At 37.6% G+C, this 16,049-nt stretch overlaps 1 protein-coding gene across 3 annotated transcripts in view; it reads left to right on the plus strand.

The window, feature by feature from the left end:
- LOC126365268 (adenomatous polyposis coli protein-like) overlaps positions 1-16,049 on the plus strand; it is a 460,427-nt gene that overhangs the window by 223,275 nt on the left and 221,103 nt on the right. Inside the window, exon 1 of one of the 3 annotated variants that reach the window (XM_050008129.1) lies at positions 14,276-14,450. The exons of the other annotated variants lie outside the window; for them this stretch is intronic. Within the exon in view, the coding sequence (XP_049864086.1) occupies positions 14,362-14,450 (89 nt within the window). The 5' untranslated portion in view covers positions 14,276-14,361. Of the gene's footprint in view, positions 1-14,275; positions 14,451-16,049 lie in introns of those variants that run through there. 3 annotated transcript variants of the gene reach the window in all.

Below are 16,049 nucleotides of genomic sequence, written 5' to 3' on the forward strand. Positions count from 1 at the left end.
TGCAGAACAAATAAAGAAAGACAAAATGTATACGTAATGAGTACAAAATATATTAACAAATATCATAAAGTGCACACGTACTGTATAACTCTTTAGCATTTTTTTTACAAGAACTGAAATCATTAACAAATGAAATAAAGTGCACACGTACTGTAAAAGTCTTAAGCATATTCAGGACAACTGATCATATCAACAAACGAAATGAAGTGCACACGCACTGTATATGTCTTTATCATTTTACAATAATTTAAACGCACTGTATATGTCTTCACCATTTTATAAGCACTAGGAAAGGAATGGGAAGGATTGCATCATGGTTGTAGCACAGTAGGTTGCACGTAGCTGCACCGAAATTCCATATCTTTCTACAGAAGCACAACACCAAGTGAGACAATCATAAGTTCTCTTCCTGAAATATTTATCAGTGTGGCCAAGACACTGAAATGTTGCATTAATATTGTATGTTATCATTTTGGTAGTACGTTAGGTACACCAAATAGTAGGACCATAATAACACCTCCATCGTTCAAGGTGGTGGACAGCTTGATTTGTAGACACCACTTTCGTGTAGAATACGTACTCACTCTTACATCAACGTAGAATTAGTGCAAAAACCAAATATAATGCTCCATGACCATGAGGATGGACAGGACATACGGATATTGCCGTAACCGCTGGTAATTAGGTCAGAAGGTGAAGGACATTAAGTCTTATGCTAGTCATCATTGAGAATTACATTAGTGTATCAACCGATTTGAATAATTATTGGCACTCATTGGTTAGTTACTAAACAGTTCTGTACTATGTATGGAGTATTACAGAACATTATTAATAAGTCATCTAATTACAGTAAGTAGTGGCATCATCAGTCTTTTCATTACAGTAATCATTAGCATAACATTTTTTTTATAGAGTCCAACAAAATATTATTTACATAAATGATTGGCATAGCATTTATCCGTAAGTCATCTCATTACAGTAATTACTGGCACTCATTGGCTAGTTACAAAGTCGTTTTTATACATTATTCAGAAGTCATCATTCAAAACAAGAGTTATTGCTTGTAGCATCAAGCTGCTAGTGTTTTATGTAAGATATCATGTAAGTGACATAAGACATATTTAAAATGTAAGACAGTGTAACTAACACTCAAAGTCTGTAGTCCAATAATACATAGATACAATGGATTCAACACATCAGAGAAATTTGCCTTCTATTTAGGACTAGATATATATCTTAAACTGCTGGCATTATGTAGTTGTATAGTGGTAATAGATGGGACTGCTAATTTTGTTTTTGCTAGCAATGCATTGCATTGGGATCGATAATTAATTGCTGGGGCATAAAAAAATTTGCTTTTGACTTATTGCTGAAAATAAGGACTAATAACGTCATTCGTCATGAGTCAGCTGTAGCAAGGTTATGAAACAGACAGTACATGTGATCACATTCATAAATGATAGACACAACTGGGTAAAAAATGCAAGTACTAGAACAGATTTAATAATTAAGTGGTTGTTGTTGTTGTTGCTGTTGTTGTGGTCTTCAGTCCTGAGACTGGTTTGATGCAGCTCTCCATGCTAATCTATCCTGTGCAAGCTCCTTCATCTCCCAGTACCTACTGCAACCTACATCCTTCTGAATCTGCTTAATGTAGTCATCTCTTGGTCTCCCTCTACGATTTTTACCCTCCACGCTGCCCTCCAATGCTAAATTTGTGATCCCTTCATGCCTCAGGACATGTCCTACCAGCCGATCCCTTCTTCTAGTCATGTTGTGCCACAAACTTCTCTCCCCAATCCTATTCAATACCTCCTCATTAGTTACGTGATCTGCCCACCTAATTGATTGAATAACATTGGGGAGAGGCTACAACCCTGTCTCACTCCCTTCCCAACCACTGCTTCCCTTTCATGCCCCTCGACTCTTACAACTGCCATCTGCTTTCTGTACAAATTGTAAGTAGCCTTTCGCTCCCTGTATTTTACCCCTGCCACCTTTAGAATTTAAAAGAGAGTATTCCAGTCAACGTTGACAAAAGCTTTCTCTAAGTCTACAAATGCTAGAAATGTAAGTTTGCCTTTCCTTGATTTATTTTCTAAGTCGTAAGGTCAGTATTGCTTCACGTGTTCCAACATTTCTGCAGAATCCAAACTGATCTTCACCGAAGTTGGCTTCTACCAGTTTTTCCATTCGTCTGTAAAGAATTCGCGGTAGTATTTTACAGCTGTGACTTATTAAACTGATAGTTCGGTAATTTTCACATTTGTCAACACCTGCTTTCTTTGGGATTGGAACTATTATATTCTTCCGGAAGTCTGAGGGTATTTCGCCTGTCTCGTACATCTTGCTCACCAGATGGAAGAGTTTTGTCAGGACTGGCTCTCTCCCAAGGCCGTCAGTAGTTCCAATGGAATGTTGTCTACTCCCGGGGCCTTGTTTCGACTCAGGTCTTTCAATGCTCTGTCAAACTCTACACGCAGTATCGTATCTCTCATTTCATCTTAATCTACATAATATTGTCCGCAAGTACATCGCCCTTCTATAGACCCTCTATATACTCCTTCCGCCATTCTGTTTTTCCCTCTTTGCTTACAACCGGGTTTGCATCTGAGCTCTTAATATTCATACACGTGGTTCTCTTTTCTTCAAAGGTCTCTTTAATTTTCCTGTAGGCAGTATCTACCTTACCCCTAGTGAGATAAGCCTCTACATCCTTACATTTGTCCTCTAGCCATCCCTGCTTAGCCATTTTGCACTTCCTGTCGATCTCATTTTTGATACGTCTGTATTCCTTTTTGCCTGCTTCATTTACTGCATTTTTATATTTTCTATCAATTAAATTCAATATTTCTTCTGTTACCCAAGGATTTCTACTAGCCCTCGTCTTTTTACCTACTTGACCCTCTGCTGCCTTCACTACTTCATCCCTCAGAGCTACCCATTCGTCTTCTACTGTATTTCTTTCCCTTATTCCTGGTGATTGTTCCCCTATGCTCTCCCTGAAACTCTGTACAACCTCTGGTTTAGTCAGTTTATCCAGGTCCCATCTCCTTAAATTCCCACCTTTTTTTCAATTTCTTCAGTTTTAATCTACAGTTCATAACCAATAGATTGTGGTCAGAGTCCACATCTGCCCCCTGGAAATGTCCCACAATTTAAAACCTGATTCCTACATCTGTCTTACCATTATATAATTTATCCGATACCTTTTAGTATCTCCGGGATTCTTCCTTGTATACAACCTTCTTTTATGATTCTTGAACCAAGTGTTAACTATGATTAAGTTATGCTCTGTGTAAAATTCTAACAGACGGCTTCCTCTTTCATATCTTAGCCCCAATCCATATTCACCTACTATGTTTCCTTCTCTCCCTTTTGTTACTGTCGAATTCCGTTCACCCATGACTATTAAATTTTCGTCTCCCTTCACTACCTGAATAATTTATTTTATCTCATCATACATTTCTTCAGTTTCATCATCTGCAGAGCTAGTTGGCATATAAACTTGTACTACTGTAGTAGGCATGGGTACTGTAGTAGGCATGAGCTTCGTATCTATCTTGGCCACAATAATGCGTTCACTATGCTGTTTGTAGTACCTTACCCGCACTCCTATTTTTTTATTCATTATTAAACCTACTCCTGCATTACCCCTATTTGATTTTGTATTTATAACCCTATATTCACCTGACCAGAAGTCTTGTTCCTCCTGCCACCGAACTTCACTAATTACCACTATATCTAACTTTAACCTATCCATTTCCCTTTTTAAATTTTCTAACCTACCTGCCCGATTAAGGGGTCTGACATTCCACGCTCCGATCCGTAGAACGCCAGTTTTCCTTCTCCTGAATACGACGTCCTCTTGGGTAGTCCCCGCCCGGAGATCCGAATGGGGGACTATTTTACCTCCGGAATATTTCACCCAAGAGGACGCCATCATCATTTAACCATACAGTAAAGCTGCATGCCCTCAGGAAATATTACGGCTGTAGTTTCCCCTTGCTTTCAGCCGTTCGCAGTACCAGCACAGCAAGGCCGTTTTGGTTATTGTTGCAAGGCCAGATCAGTCAATCATCCAGACTGTTGCCCTGCAAGTACTGAAAAGGCTGCTGCCCCTCTTCAGGAACCACAAGTTTGTCTGGCCTCTCAACAGATACTCCTCCGTTGTGGTTGCACCTACGGTACGGCTATCTGTATCGTTGAGGCACGCAAGCCTCCCCACAAACGGCAAGGTCCATGGTTCATGGGGGGAGGAATTAAGTGCTTATAGCATATTAATATCATGAAACGCTTCTCCTGGAAAAAAATACAAAGTGGATCATTGAGCTGAAAGAAGAAATGTATTCATATTATGCTGAACAGAAGTAAACTTCGAATTAACAGGTAATGAAATGCGTACATAAGATGCATGTACTCTAGTTGTCTTTCCCAAAACACAGTCATTATACTATGCGACATAAGACATACTGTCAAAAGGAACTGCAACAAGTACTTACATAACTACATACCATTTCTTAACTAACAGAAAATAAACATCATCATTATCATCATCTGCAAAGAAAAACTTCATTATTCACATTACCATATTCTTCGTACAACTATTCATCATCATTTATTATCATCTGCAAAAAATACACTTCATTATTCATATTACCATTTACTTCATACAGCTATTCATAGTACAGAGTTTCTTACTTCTAGCATATTTCATCACTAAAATTAACATGGGTAGTTCTGTCTGACAGCTTGCTCAATCACCTCGTATTCTGAAAGAAAAATAATTAGTCAAGACTGCAATCATACGATGTGTATAGTGTATTCAGGTTAATGCTTGTTAATTCTGATCCATTTACTCTTCATGAAGAGGTATTGCATTTCCTTTAGCTCATTCCGAAGATGAAATTCCCATTTCATAGTAAACCACTGTGGTTTGTTTAATTTATTTCTTTTTCACGTCATTGCTTTCTGAAAATGGTGAATATGAATTAATATCTTGCATTTAAACATATACTCACTAAATAAAAACTTGTTTCTAGTGATATAACAAAGCATACAGCATAGCATGACAGAAAACGTATTAGGTCAAAAACAAACAGTTTTCAAGTGAAAAAATGTACACACAGTATCATAGTAGCAGCAAAAATATGTAGAATAGTCAAAATATCTCAATATCTTAAGGCAAAAATGTCAAAGTCAGCTTGTTTGTTACATCTTATAGATTCCATAGTGCATACAGAGAAAAATTCTACTTACGATAGGAAAACAATCATTAATACACAAAAATATGGAAAATGTGCACGGTCTGATATATAACAAGAAAAGCGACCTGCTAAGCTTACCTTGCTGAGCTCTTGCCAAGAAAAGAAAAAAAATACGATCACTATCAGTAAGTAGTTACATAAATATAATTGCGTAAGTGGTCATTTATATATGTCAGGAAATGGCATTACAGTGTGATAAATCATAAAGTGTGTTCATTCAATAAAGGGTTTAATATTGGAGACATGGTGATTGCCCTTGCTTTTTCTGGTTCTCAGTTTCGACGTGCACTACTTTAGGGCGAGAAATGCTGTGATTTCTATATGGACCTGCGTATAGAAGCTCAAATTTACTGCATCTACTTTTTCCTCTGTTGGATAAATAGTATGTGCGTACTAATATCTTCTGTCCAGTGTGAAAATCACGGCGCGTACAAACCTGTTTTTGCTGTCTTCTCACGCGCTCTGCGGCACGTTTGATGTTGCTGAGCGCAATGTCAATTATTTCATGGTGGCGTAGTCGACGAGATGTAGGAAAAGAAACTAATTCTTTAATTTTGTTAGGTGGTTCAACATTTTTCAATGTAACAGTCGGAGATAGCATAGTAGATTCATTTGGTATGGAGTTAATTACATCCTGGAATGAGAGTATGTGTATATCACAATCAATATGTCTTTTATGGCAGTATATTCTACACAGTTTACCAATTTCTTTCATCAGTCGTTCACAAGGGTTCGAAGAAGCGTGATACTTGGATATATGGATCAGAGAAATGTTTCTAGCTCGTAACATACGTGTCCATATCGCAGATCGAAATTGTGGTCCATTGTCGGAAATTACTTTCAATACATGCCCTACATGAAATAAAAATGTTTTACAAATGCATTCGAAATATATTTGGCAGTAGCTATGCACAACGGAGTGAAGGTAACAAATTTCGAAGTGAGTTCAACACCGACAAAGATACAACAAAAAACTCTCTTTGTTCTGGGAATCGGTCCAAAAATGTCTACAGCGGCCATGTGTCTCAATTTAACAGGTACAATGGGATGTAACGGAGGAAGATGTGAAGTCGTGTCTGATTTAGCTTTCTGGCAGATTTTACATGACGCTAAAACTCGTCGAATACGTTTCTCCATGTTCGCAAAAATAACTTCTGTCTCAGTATAAGAAAACATTTTTTGGCTCCTTAATGTGCTTATCTTAAGTGAGTATACCAAATTAATTTGTTAACAAGCTCGTCAGGAATACATAATAACCAGTTGTTGCTGTCAGGGTGAGAGTGGCGAAACAGGATATTATTGCGTACAATATAATGGTTTCTAATGGTAACATTATTCTTATCCTGCCAAAGGCGTTTAATTTCTCTCCACACGTTGTCTTTGCTCTGCTCTTGTGCTGTCTCGTAATGACGATTAAATGAAATTTTCAAATGTGACTTGTTGAATAAACATGACGCTAGAATTTGCTTGGCAGAAGTTGGTTGCGATGTCTTGCTGATTGTTGCTGAGAGAACGGGATAGTGCGCCAGCTATAATATTTTGTGTACCGGAATGTGAAGAATTGTAAAATTAAATTCCTGTAAATAAAGTTTACATCTGCTTAACCTGTCTTGTGTAAATTTTGCGGAAAGTAAAAACTGCATAGCTCTATGATCTGTGTAAACGATCGTATGTCTTCCATAAAGAAAATGACTAAATCTCGTAAATGCCCATACAACACATAATGTTTCAAGTTCTGTGACAGAATAATTGCGTTCAGCAGGTGACAGAATGCGACTTGCAAAGGCGATGTTTTTAATTACTGTAGTACAGTCTTCTTAAATTTCCTGAAAAAGTGTACGCCTAAAGCTGTGTTCGAACTGTCGGTGGCAATGTAAAAATTTCTGGTAGGATCTGGGTGTGTTAAAAGTGGTGCGTTCAACAAAGCTTGTTTCAGATTGACAAATTCAGATTGTGCTTGGCTATCCCAGGACCAAATAGCGTTTTTACCCGTCAGCTGGCATAATCTAGGGGTGTCTAAAGCAGAGTAATGAATAAATTTGCGAAAAAAAATTAATTAATCCCAAAAAGCTGCGTGGTTGTTTCTTTGTCGTTGGAACAGTGATGTCACGTAAAGCTTGAAATTTTTGCGTGTCAGGCGCAATGACTTCTGCTGAAATTACATGTTCACGGAATTTTATAGAAGTTTGTCCATTGGGCGATTTGCTAAGATTAACTGTAAGTCCTTGTGCACGAAAAGTTTGCAACAGTTGTTCAGGAATCGGATTGTGTTAGTCCAGTTAGCTTCTGCGATAAGGATGTCGTTTACATATGTTGTGATTCTGTCTCTCTAATTCTGTCGAAAGTATAGTATTCAAACCTCGAATAAACGCTGCTGAAGAAATTTTTAAACCGAACGGTAATTTACAAAATTGATAAGTCACCAAAACAGAGAAATGCTGTGTACTTTCTGCAGTTCGGATGAAGCTGAATTTGCCAAAATCCCGATTTGAAATCTAATGTGGAATAAACAGCAGTACCATGAAATTTCTGTAGTTCTTCTAGTGTTTGAGGGCGGCCTGTTTCATTAATAATAATGTCATTGATGTGACGCGAATCAAGTACGAGCCGAAGTGAGCCATCCTTTTTCTTAACAATATGGAGCTCGTTTATGTACGGACTAACTGCCGGTTCAATAATTCCTTGGTCAAGCATAGCTTGCAATTCTTTCTTAACTTGTTCTCTGTGAATATACGGAATAGGATAATGTTTAGCTTTAAACGTGTCATGCTGTTTAACTTGAAATTCATACATAAAAGCAGACATAGTACCAGGGATGTTGTCAAAAACTGGAGCTTGCTGTAAAAAAATATCGCGTAGATGAGTACGTTCGTCGTCTGTATTTGCACTGCTCTGTTTTATTTTCTCAGAAATCATTTGCATAACGTCGTAGTCAGCTTCGTCTGGTGTATTGTAGTTGTGTACGAAAGTATCTGTGAACAATGTGGAATGACAGTCTGTTACGTGACGCAGAAATGACCTCTGTCAGATTGTTTGTTCTTCTGCAGATAAAGTGCTGAAATTCTAATGCCAGTTGTACATTTTCATCCTTTAACATTAAATAGGAATTTTGAAAGTCAATAATTGCGTCGTGTTGTACCAAAAAAATTCGTACCTAAAATAACGTCTGTTGTCAATAAGGGAACAATCCAAAAATTTGAGTGAAACGTATGACCTGCAATACAAAACGATAAGTGTGTCTGTAATTTTTCATCTACTCCTTTACCAGATACTGCACCTTTTTTCTTTAGTTTTGCCTAATGGTAACGTAGGATAAATATTCTCTTTGTTACATTCGTTAAAGGTTTCTTCATTTATAACTGACATAGATGATCCAGAATCGATTACTGATGAAAATGTGGATGATCCAATCTTTACTTCAATGGCAGGGTAGGAAATGGTTTTTTGAATAACTGGTTTTTCATGCAAAAGTGTGTCTCGGATGTCGTCAAAAGTAATAACATTTTCGTGGTCTGTGTGTCAAAAGTATTGCTTAGATTGCTGAAAGATTCAATCTGTACTGTATCTTGTCAAATTCTTTCTGACGTGCTGTTATTTGCGAGAGGATGCTGTGGCATCTCGACTATTTGTACTGTTCTGTTATTTCTTCCTGACGTATTAGGTTGGGCATGATACCGACTGTCTGGTTCATTCATAATATGTTGTGGATGATTCTGCTGCTGGTAAGACCGACTGTTAGGCTGAAAACTGTGCTCATTCCTTTTACGTCTGTCATAATAATCATTGCTATACGGTGCATTGCGATATGAGTTGAAATGGTGTGCTTTCTGTGCATAGTGATTTCCTTGTTGCTGTGCGTTACTATTTGGTGGAGCCGACGCTATGCGTGTAGACAGCGAAACATTAAAGCTTGGTTGACCTTGCAGACTACATTGTTAGCTACGTATGCTAACCGACTGGTTTTGATGATGTTGTGAGGAAAAGCCTCTATTGTTGCCAAATTGTCTTTGCTGTTGCTGATAACTAGGAGGATACTGATAATTAAAATTTTGTCTGTTCTTAAAGTTCTGGTGGTTGTCATTCCTGGACCGTCTATCACCTTTGCTATTAAAAGAGAGTGGCTGATCGTAATTTCCGTATGCTTGTTTGCCTTGGCTATGATGTGAAAAATTTTTGTTAATGAAGGAATAGTCTGATTACTGAACTTCAAAAAGCTGTAACAGATCTCTGAATGCCGAAATATTTTCTTTCTGCTGACGTGTTAAAAGTGATATTCTTAACGATCTTGATAATTTAGAAATACGTAATTGGACAAGTGCTGATTCACTGTATGGCTCACTTGAGTATTGGTTTTGTTGGACCATGTGTTCAAAATACTGCGTGACAGTGGGAAAATTTGAGTTCTCATAATTTGGTAAGCTAATTAATTGATCCTCGATTCCGCGCTGTGGCGTCTTCGACCAATACGCTGACAGAAAAGCATTCTGAAATTCTTCTACCGAGTAGCACTGTCTCGCGATCGGTCTCATACGAGTTGCCGGCTCGCCTTCCAAAAAACTGCAAATAAATTCAAGTTTGTGTGTTACGGGTCAAGTTGGTGGAAAAGCAAAGCTAAATTGTTGTATCCAATCCAAAGGGTGGATCTGTGTTCTGTCATTTTTAAATACCTTAAATTTCCTAATGGATAGAAAGTGCTTGTAATCAAAATTTTCGTCTCTGTATGTCTGAACAGGTTCAGGATTGAATGATAATCTCTCTGTCTGTGACTGTTCGGAATCTAAGTCACGTACTCTCTGTAAATTACCTAAATTATACTGGCTGTGTGAGTGTGAGGAATGTTCGGAATGTGGCGTATGCTGTGCCGTGTTAGAGGCTGAAACATTTTTCATCTCTGTCACTTCTCGCCGTAAAGATGACAATTTTCTACGTAAAGTATCATTCGACGAACCTATCTCACTGCTTGTCTGCTGTAAGTTTTGGAATTCGGGTGTTTGATTCAACGAAACTGGTGACGTATCGTTATTTTCGATAACCTCAATACGACTGGCCAATTCATCAAATTTTCCAGTCAATGCTTTAACCTGATCATCATTTTTAGTGTCACAAGCATTAATTTGTTTTTTTGATTTTACGTGTGGTTTTGTTTAATTTCTTAACGTCTGCTTTGATGGCATCGGGATCCTGTATTAATTCTAATTGTTCAAGTCTGTTTGTCACTGTCTGAAAGTCTACTGTGTGTGTGTGTCTGTTTTTGTTTTAAGATCGGAGATTTCATCATGTAATTCGGTGTTCAACTGTTTGATTTCGTCTGATACTGTAGCAATATTGTTGTCTACGTTATGTTTTCGCCTCCGTAAACATTTTACGCTCATCTTCCTGTCTCTGTGCAGTAACTGTTTGCATGACTTGTTCCTTTACTTTGTTCTGTTCCTGTATGAATTTACGGTAACGCGTTTCACTGTTTTGTAGGTCGTGATTAAAACGTTCGTCAATTAGGCTCTGTTGTCGGAATTTCTTGCCTACTTTCGCATCCAGTGTGCGTGAAAGTTCTGCTGACATTAAACTCGTCGCGTAAATTTGTTGCGTTTTCTGAACATCGTTTAGCAACTGCACTAATTTCATCTCTAAGTAATGTTGTTGTGGTTGCATGTGTATTACATATTTCTTGTGCAACGGATCAATTTTTTCACTACTCTCTCTAGCACTAGCCTTAATTTTCTCGCGTAACTGTTTTTTAGTTTCGTTACATTGCTCGGCAACGGCTGTAATCTGTTCAGTAAGCTATTCAGTAGAGGTGTCAAGTTTTTACTTAATCTGTTTGAGATTTTCATTAAGTTGTAGCAATAATGCCATAACGCGATCCATGCCAAAATTAGCGGCTGTATTCTCTGTGCTGTGTGATCGTGTATGTGCATGAGTCACGTTTTGTGTACCGGTAACCATTTGGTCATTGTCTGATTGACAAAAAGGTTTGCCAATCGGATGTGCACTGTTGGTCACTACATCGGAATCAAATAATCTTGACGTGTTCTGTGTATATTGTTCACCTTCGTCAGAAACAATTACCTGTTCGCTACGTATATTTTGCAAATCAGGCGTGTCAAACTGGAAAGCGTTCATTGTAACGGAACGAGCCGCGTCATCAATTGTTACATTTACGGTGGACATAATTGAATTTGTTTGCTCATCATTAGGATCAATATCATTACTAGTGATCGGCACGCACTGATTATCTGTAGAGGATTATCACTATTACACTGAGTGTCGCTAGTATCAGTCAAATTATTCGAGTCGGCTTTTTCACTCATTGCACATCGCCATGTACTGTTAGCAGTTTTTCACAAATAAATGTTAAGCACAAAATCAAACAAAGACAAAGCAACATTGGAACAAATATAATTACTACAAAGAGCAATAAATTGCCGATGATCTGTGAAAGGAAGAGTGACAAGTTAGTAAATGCGTTGCGCCAGATGCAAACTACATTTAAAATTAAGTAAATAAGAGCAGATATATAACTGACTACTTCTCAGATATTCACAAAAATACGATCCTTTCCGGTTGTCGACATGTGTAACCTCCCAATAGAAAAAATTCCGTAACCTCTGAACAGTAAAAACAACATAATTATTTATTTCATTCACATTCAGCGTAACCTTCCAACAGATACACTCCAAAACCTCCCAACAGTAAAATTTCGTAACCTACCAATAATACAATGTAACTAACCTCTCAATTAAATTGCGTAGCCTATCAATAATAAAACAGTGACTAATCTCTCAATAAAGAATTGTGACTCACTTATAATCTTTCAACAATTGACTATGAATTTAAACTGGTAAATTTTGGATGTCAGCAGTCGTGCGTCATGGCCCTGAAAGATCATTCTGAAAAAATTGAAAATTCTTACCTCAATAAGGTCGCCGGATAACGCTGCTCCTATAAGAAAATTTTCTGGCGCAGCTCAGCGCAATGCTGGCCGATAGATTTGTCTTATATAAAAGGAAACAACTGATTTTTCTTTTCAATAATCGGGATGACCAAGGATCGGAGAAATTAGTAAATTCTTTAAATTGAAATGAATGATTGTCAAAAGTTACTTTTTATGAGAAAGATTGTTATTAAGCGATTTTTTTAAAATCACTTACATGGGACTTAAAATAACAATACTACATTTGCGCGAGGCTGCTTTTCCTTATCCTACAACGCTCAGGCTCTGCCTTCGCTCCCTAGCAGCGGCCCAGCCTAACTCCATACACACGACTGCAAGCTACTACTTACTCCAACTGCTACACAGTTCCTACTGCAGTCAACACTGCTCTTTGGTCTGAGATTCTCATATAGCTTACATATCGCAGGTAGCGCGTGAGCAATCCATCGACACTACATCTGCTCGAGTGCGCTAGCAACAAATTCCTTAATCATGGACTTCTTACAATCTTCCTGGGCGATGAAAACTGTGGCCCGGACCGAGACTATAACTCGAGTTGGTCTTGGTCCGGCACACAGTTTTAATCTGTTAGGAAATTTCATATCAGCGCACACTCCGCTGCAGAGTGAAAATCTCATTCTGGTAATATATTTTGAGATTTCAAAAAGTTACTATTTTCATCTTGAACTTTCACCTGCTTTTGGAGATGGCCCTGTTCAGGAAATGGATGAAAAAGAGTGAATCTGGAATACTTACTGAGGTTTTTGGAGAAGATTATTCAGATATTCCTAGTGAGAATGAAGATACGGATGACTGTGTGAATGTTTTTATTTTTTTTTTTAAAGACGATTCCAGTTAGAGCGACGTTATTAGACCGGTAAGCAGCTTATGGAGCTTTAAAATAATTTCGCCAGAAACGGTGAGGCTGATTCTGTTCTTTGGATGACTCGTTTTGTAATAATGTTAAAAATGACTCGAGGGATTGTTCTATCCGCTGCAGCAACGTAAGACGTAGGAAAGGGCCTGGAAAAGTTGTTTGCGGTTTTCTTATGATTGGTAGCCACCATAACAAAGTTAATGTGTCATTCTGATATTGGATTTCCTGACTTCTAGTTTTAAAATATTTGTCAAGGGAATCGTATGCCAATTTATAAATTCGAATGCCCACTCCCTCGGTATTTTGTTTTCTTGTTTGAAAAGAATTTCAAATTCTCTAAAACCGGCATTGTTGAAGACGGGAGCTAATATGTTTGCTAACTGCCCTTCGGAAAAACAACAAAAATGTGATAGTCATTAGCAAGTCATTAGTTTCCGCCCACGTGTCAGTAATTCACTAAACAGTGGAAAAAATTAAGACGGTGCTGAGTTCGCTAACAAAAGAAGGAAGCCTCTCTTTGCAAATCGCTTTTACATAAGAGGTTTTGTTAATGTGAAAAATACGTTTATTGACTTCGTTAATGGCGTATGGTCGAATTTTCCCCACCATAATACATAGTCCGCACCGCCCCAGGGAAGCGTTTCCGAAAGAAATAAGGTGTAAGATAGACTCGAACTCATAACTAGTCGCATAAAATGTTACCCACAGTGTTATTTTTTCTCGTAGAATCTTAGATATGCAGTATCTCTGCGCGATTCATATGCGCCATTTCCGTCAATAAGCTGATGGTCAGATGTGGTGAAGTGAAATATCTTCCCCATGTGGTACATCATTATTGAATTCTCAATCACAAGGAAGTAAAGGATATCGCGCTGTGTTGCCTGATTTAAAAATTAATTTATCGTTCTGTTCGTAAAGAAACTATCAAGAATGTATCCCGTAACGTGACACCTTCTCAGTGCATGGTTTCTGTGTATCAGATCGAAAGGTAATTCCACGGTCAGATAAGTGACATAGAAAAATATAAGCGGATTTCCGTACAGAACTGGTTAATCTGACGAAAAAGATTCCCTCTCACTAAGACTAATGGATATATTTAACAGAAAATGCTGGTTGCAAGTAGTTAGTCGACACAATCTAAGATAACCACTGAACTAAAAAAAAAGTCAGAGACTAAAAAAATCACCGATTTGTTATGATATACTCTGAGTTGCATTTAGATGATTTGTTTTTGTATCTATGTATCGTGACTCAGCATTAAATCATGATCGTTTGCACACCAACCAATGTCGAAACAGCGGTTCATAAACGTTTATATCTCGATTGTCCCTCCTAAATCATGGGAAAAGAGCACAACGGATGATACTACAAAAGCGTAAGTAGTTGAAACACACGTAGTATTCTTTATGCTTTCGGTTTGAATGTCATCAGTAATTTTTTGTCAGTACCTAAAATGTTAGCTTCAAGGCTTCCCATAGATGCGAGATATGAAGTGTTGGAAGCCTTATAACATGATTTCTGGAAGTATCCTATGATTTCAGTTTAAGAGTTTATAGTATCGCTTACATTTCAGCCCTTAGCAAATAGATACTTTTCATGGAATACGTGTAACATTTAAAACTGCAGCTAGCAGTTAATGAATTTGTGTAAACTATCTACAGCCATGGGATTTGCACCATTCAGTGACTAAACTGGCCTTCTTTGTTATGTAAGATAGATCATAAGTTTATTCCAACTTCCATCAAACTAGTACAGCGAGCTGCTTGCAATATCCCTCGCAAATCAGCGATATGAACTTCATTAATGGAAGTATCTCCTATGGAAAGATGAATAAAAAAGTTGCCATCTTAATGTTGACTGAAACAAAATTTATTATAGTCTTACTTCATGACATCGATACGACAATGAGTTTCGTTATTTCTCTGAGACGGAAATACCGACGGCAGTTGTTAGGTGTCGTAGATTTTCAGACCTTGGAGTTCTGTGACTCGTGACGTCAACTTGGTGCTTCCGACCACAATATTATAGCGTGGCTTTTCCAACCGTTTTCTGATAAGCCTATTCCTTCACATTTTATCCAGATCTAGGCCTGACTACGTATGTAGTACCTGACGTTTATTTTTTTTGTTTTTAGTCTGATTAAAAACCTAAGATTAAATTGTTTAGTGTAACAACCAGCAACGACACCTCTGTTGTCACATCAATGGAAGCGACAATAATGGTTGGTCTGAAATGTCACGTTTCGTGCGCCACTCAGGAAAGCGCGGAAACGCCACAGTCAGAAAGACAACAGTGCCATTTTTTTTCGTGTACTATATGACGTGCATTTGGCAGTTTAAATCGCTCTGTATGAGTAGCAAACTTCATAGTCTGTAATATCTCAGCCTAAACAAAGTATTGGCCCTTATATTTGATACTTTATTGTTTAACGCTGACTCGTTGTTCCGATATTTTTTTAGATATACTAGGTTTGGTACTGAGGCGGTTTATCAATGAAGAATACGATGTCGGGTAAATAAAGTTCCAAAATATTAGAAACCATTGGAAAATATTAAATGTTTAAGTACACATTTTTTAACTTCCCGGTTTATTTGCTGTACGAACACAAATTCCGAACAAATTAAAAGCAGTTATGTAAAAGTAGCACCAAAACATTTCTTTTATTACTTAGTCTGAGTGCTGAGGATTATGAGGTCACCTCTTGGAGTTCGCTGTTCGTAGTTCCCCAGATCAAGAAGTCTGTTTCAGCAAATAATTAAAACAGCCCGAAAACGAGAACAAACAACAGCAAAATTATCAGACAGAGCTCTCTCACTTACGTGCAGAGTAATTTGTTCTGTTTTATGAATTAAATAATAATTAATATACAATATATTTCATAACCGTATTGTTTTCTGTGTGTTTTCATTATGTTTCGAAGTATGTTGCCTACAATACATACAAGATAGACAATTGTCATGTGAGCTAAGCGAAG

This window comes from Schistocerca gregaria, chromosome 1 (genome assembly GCF_023897955.1).
Source record: "Schistocerca gregaria isolate iqSchGreg1 chromosome 1, iqSchGreg1.2, whole genome shotgun sequence".
Classification (NCBI taxonomy): Eukaryota; Metazoa; Arthropoda; class Insecta; order Orthoptera; family Acrididae; genus Schistocerca; species Schistocerca gregaria.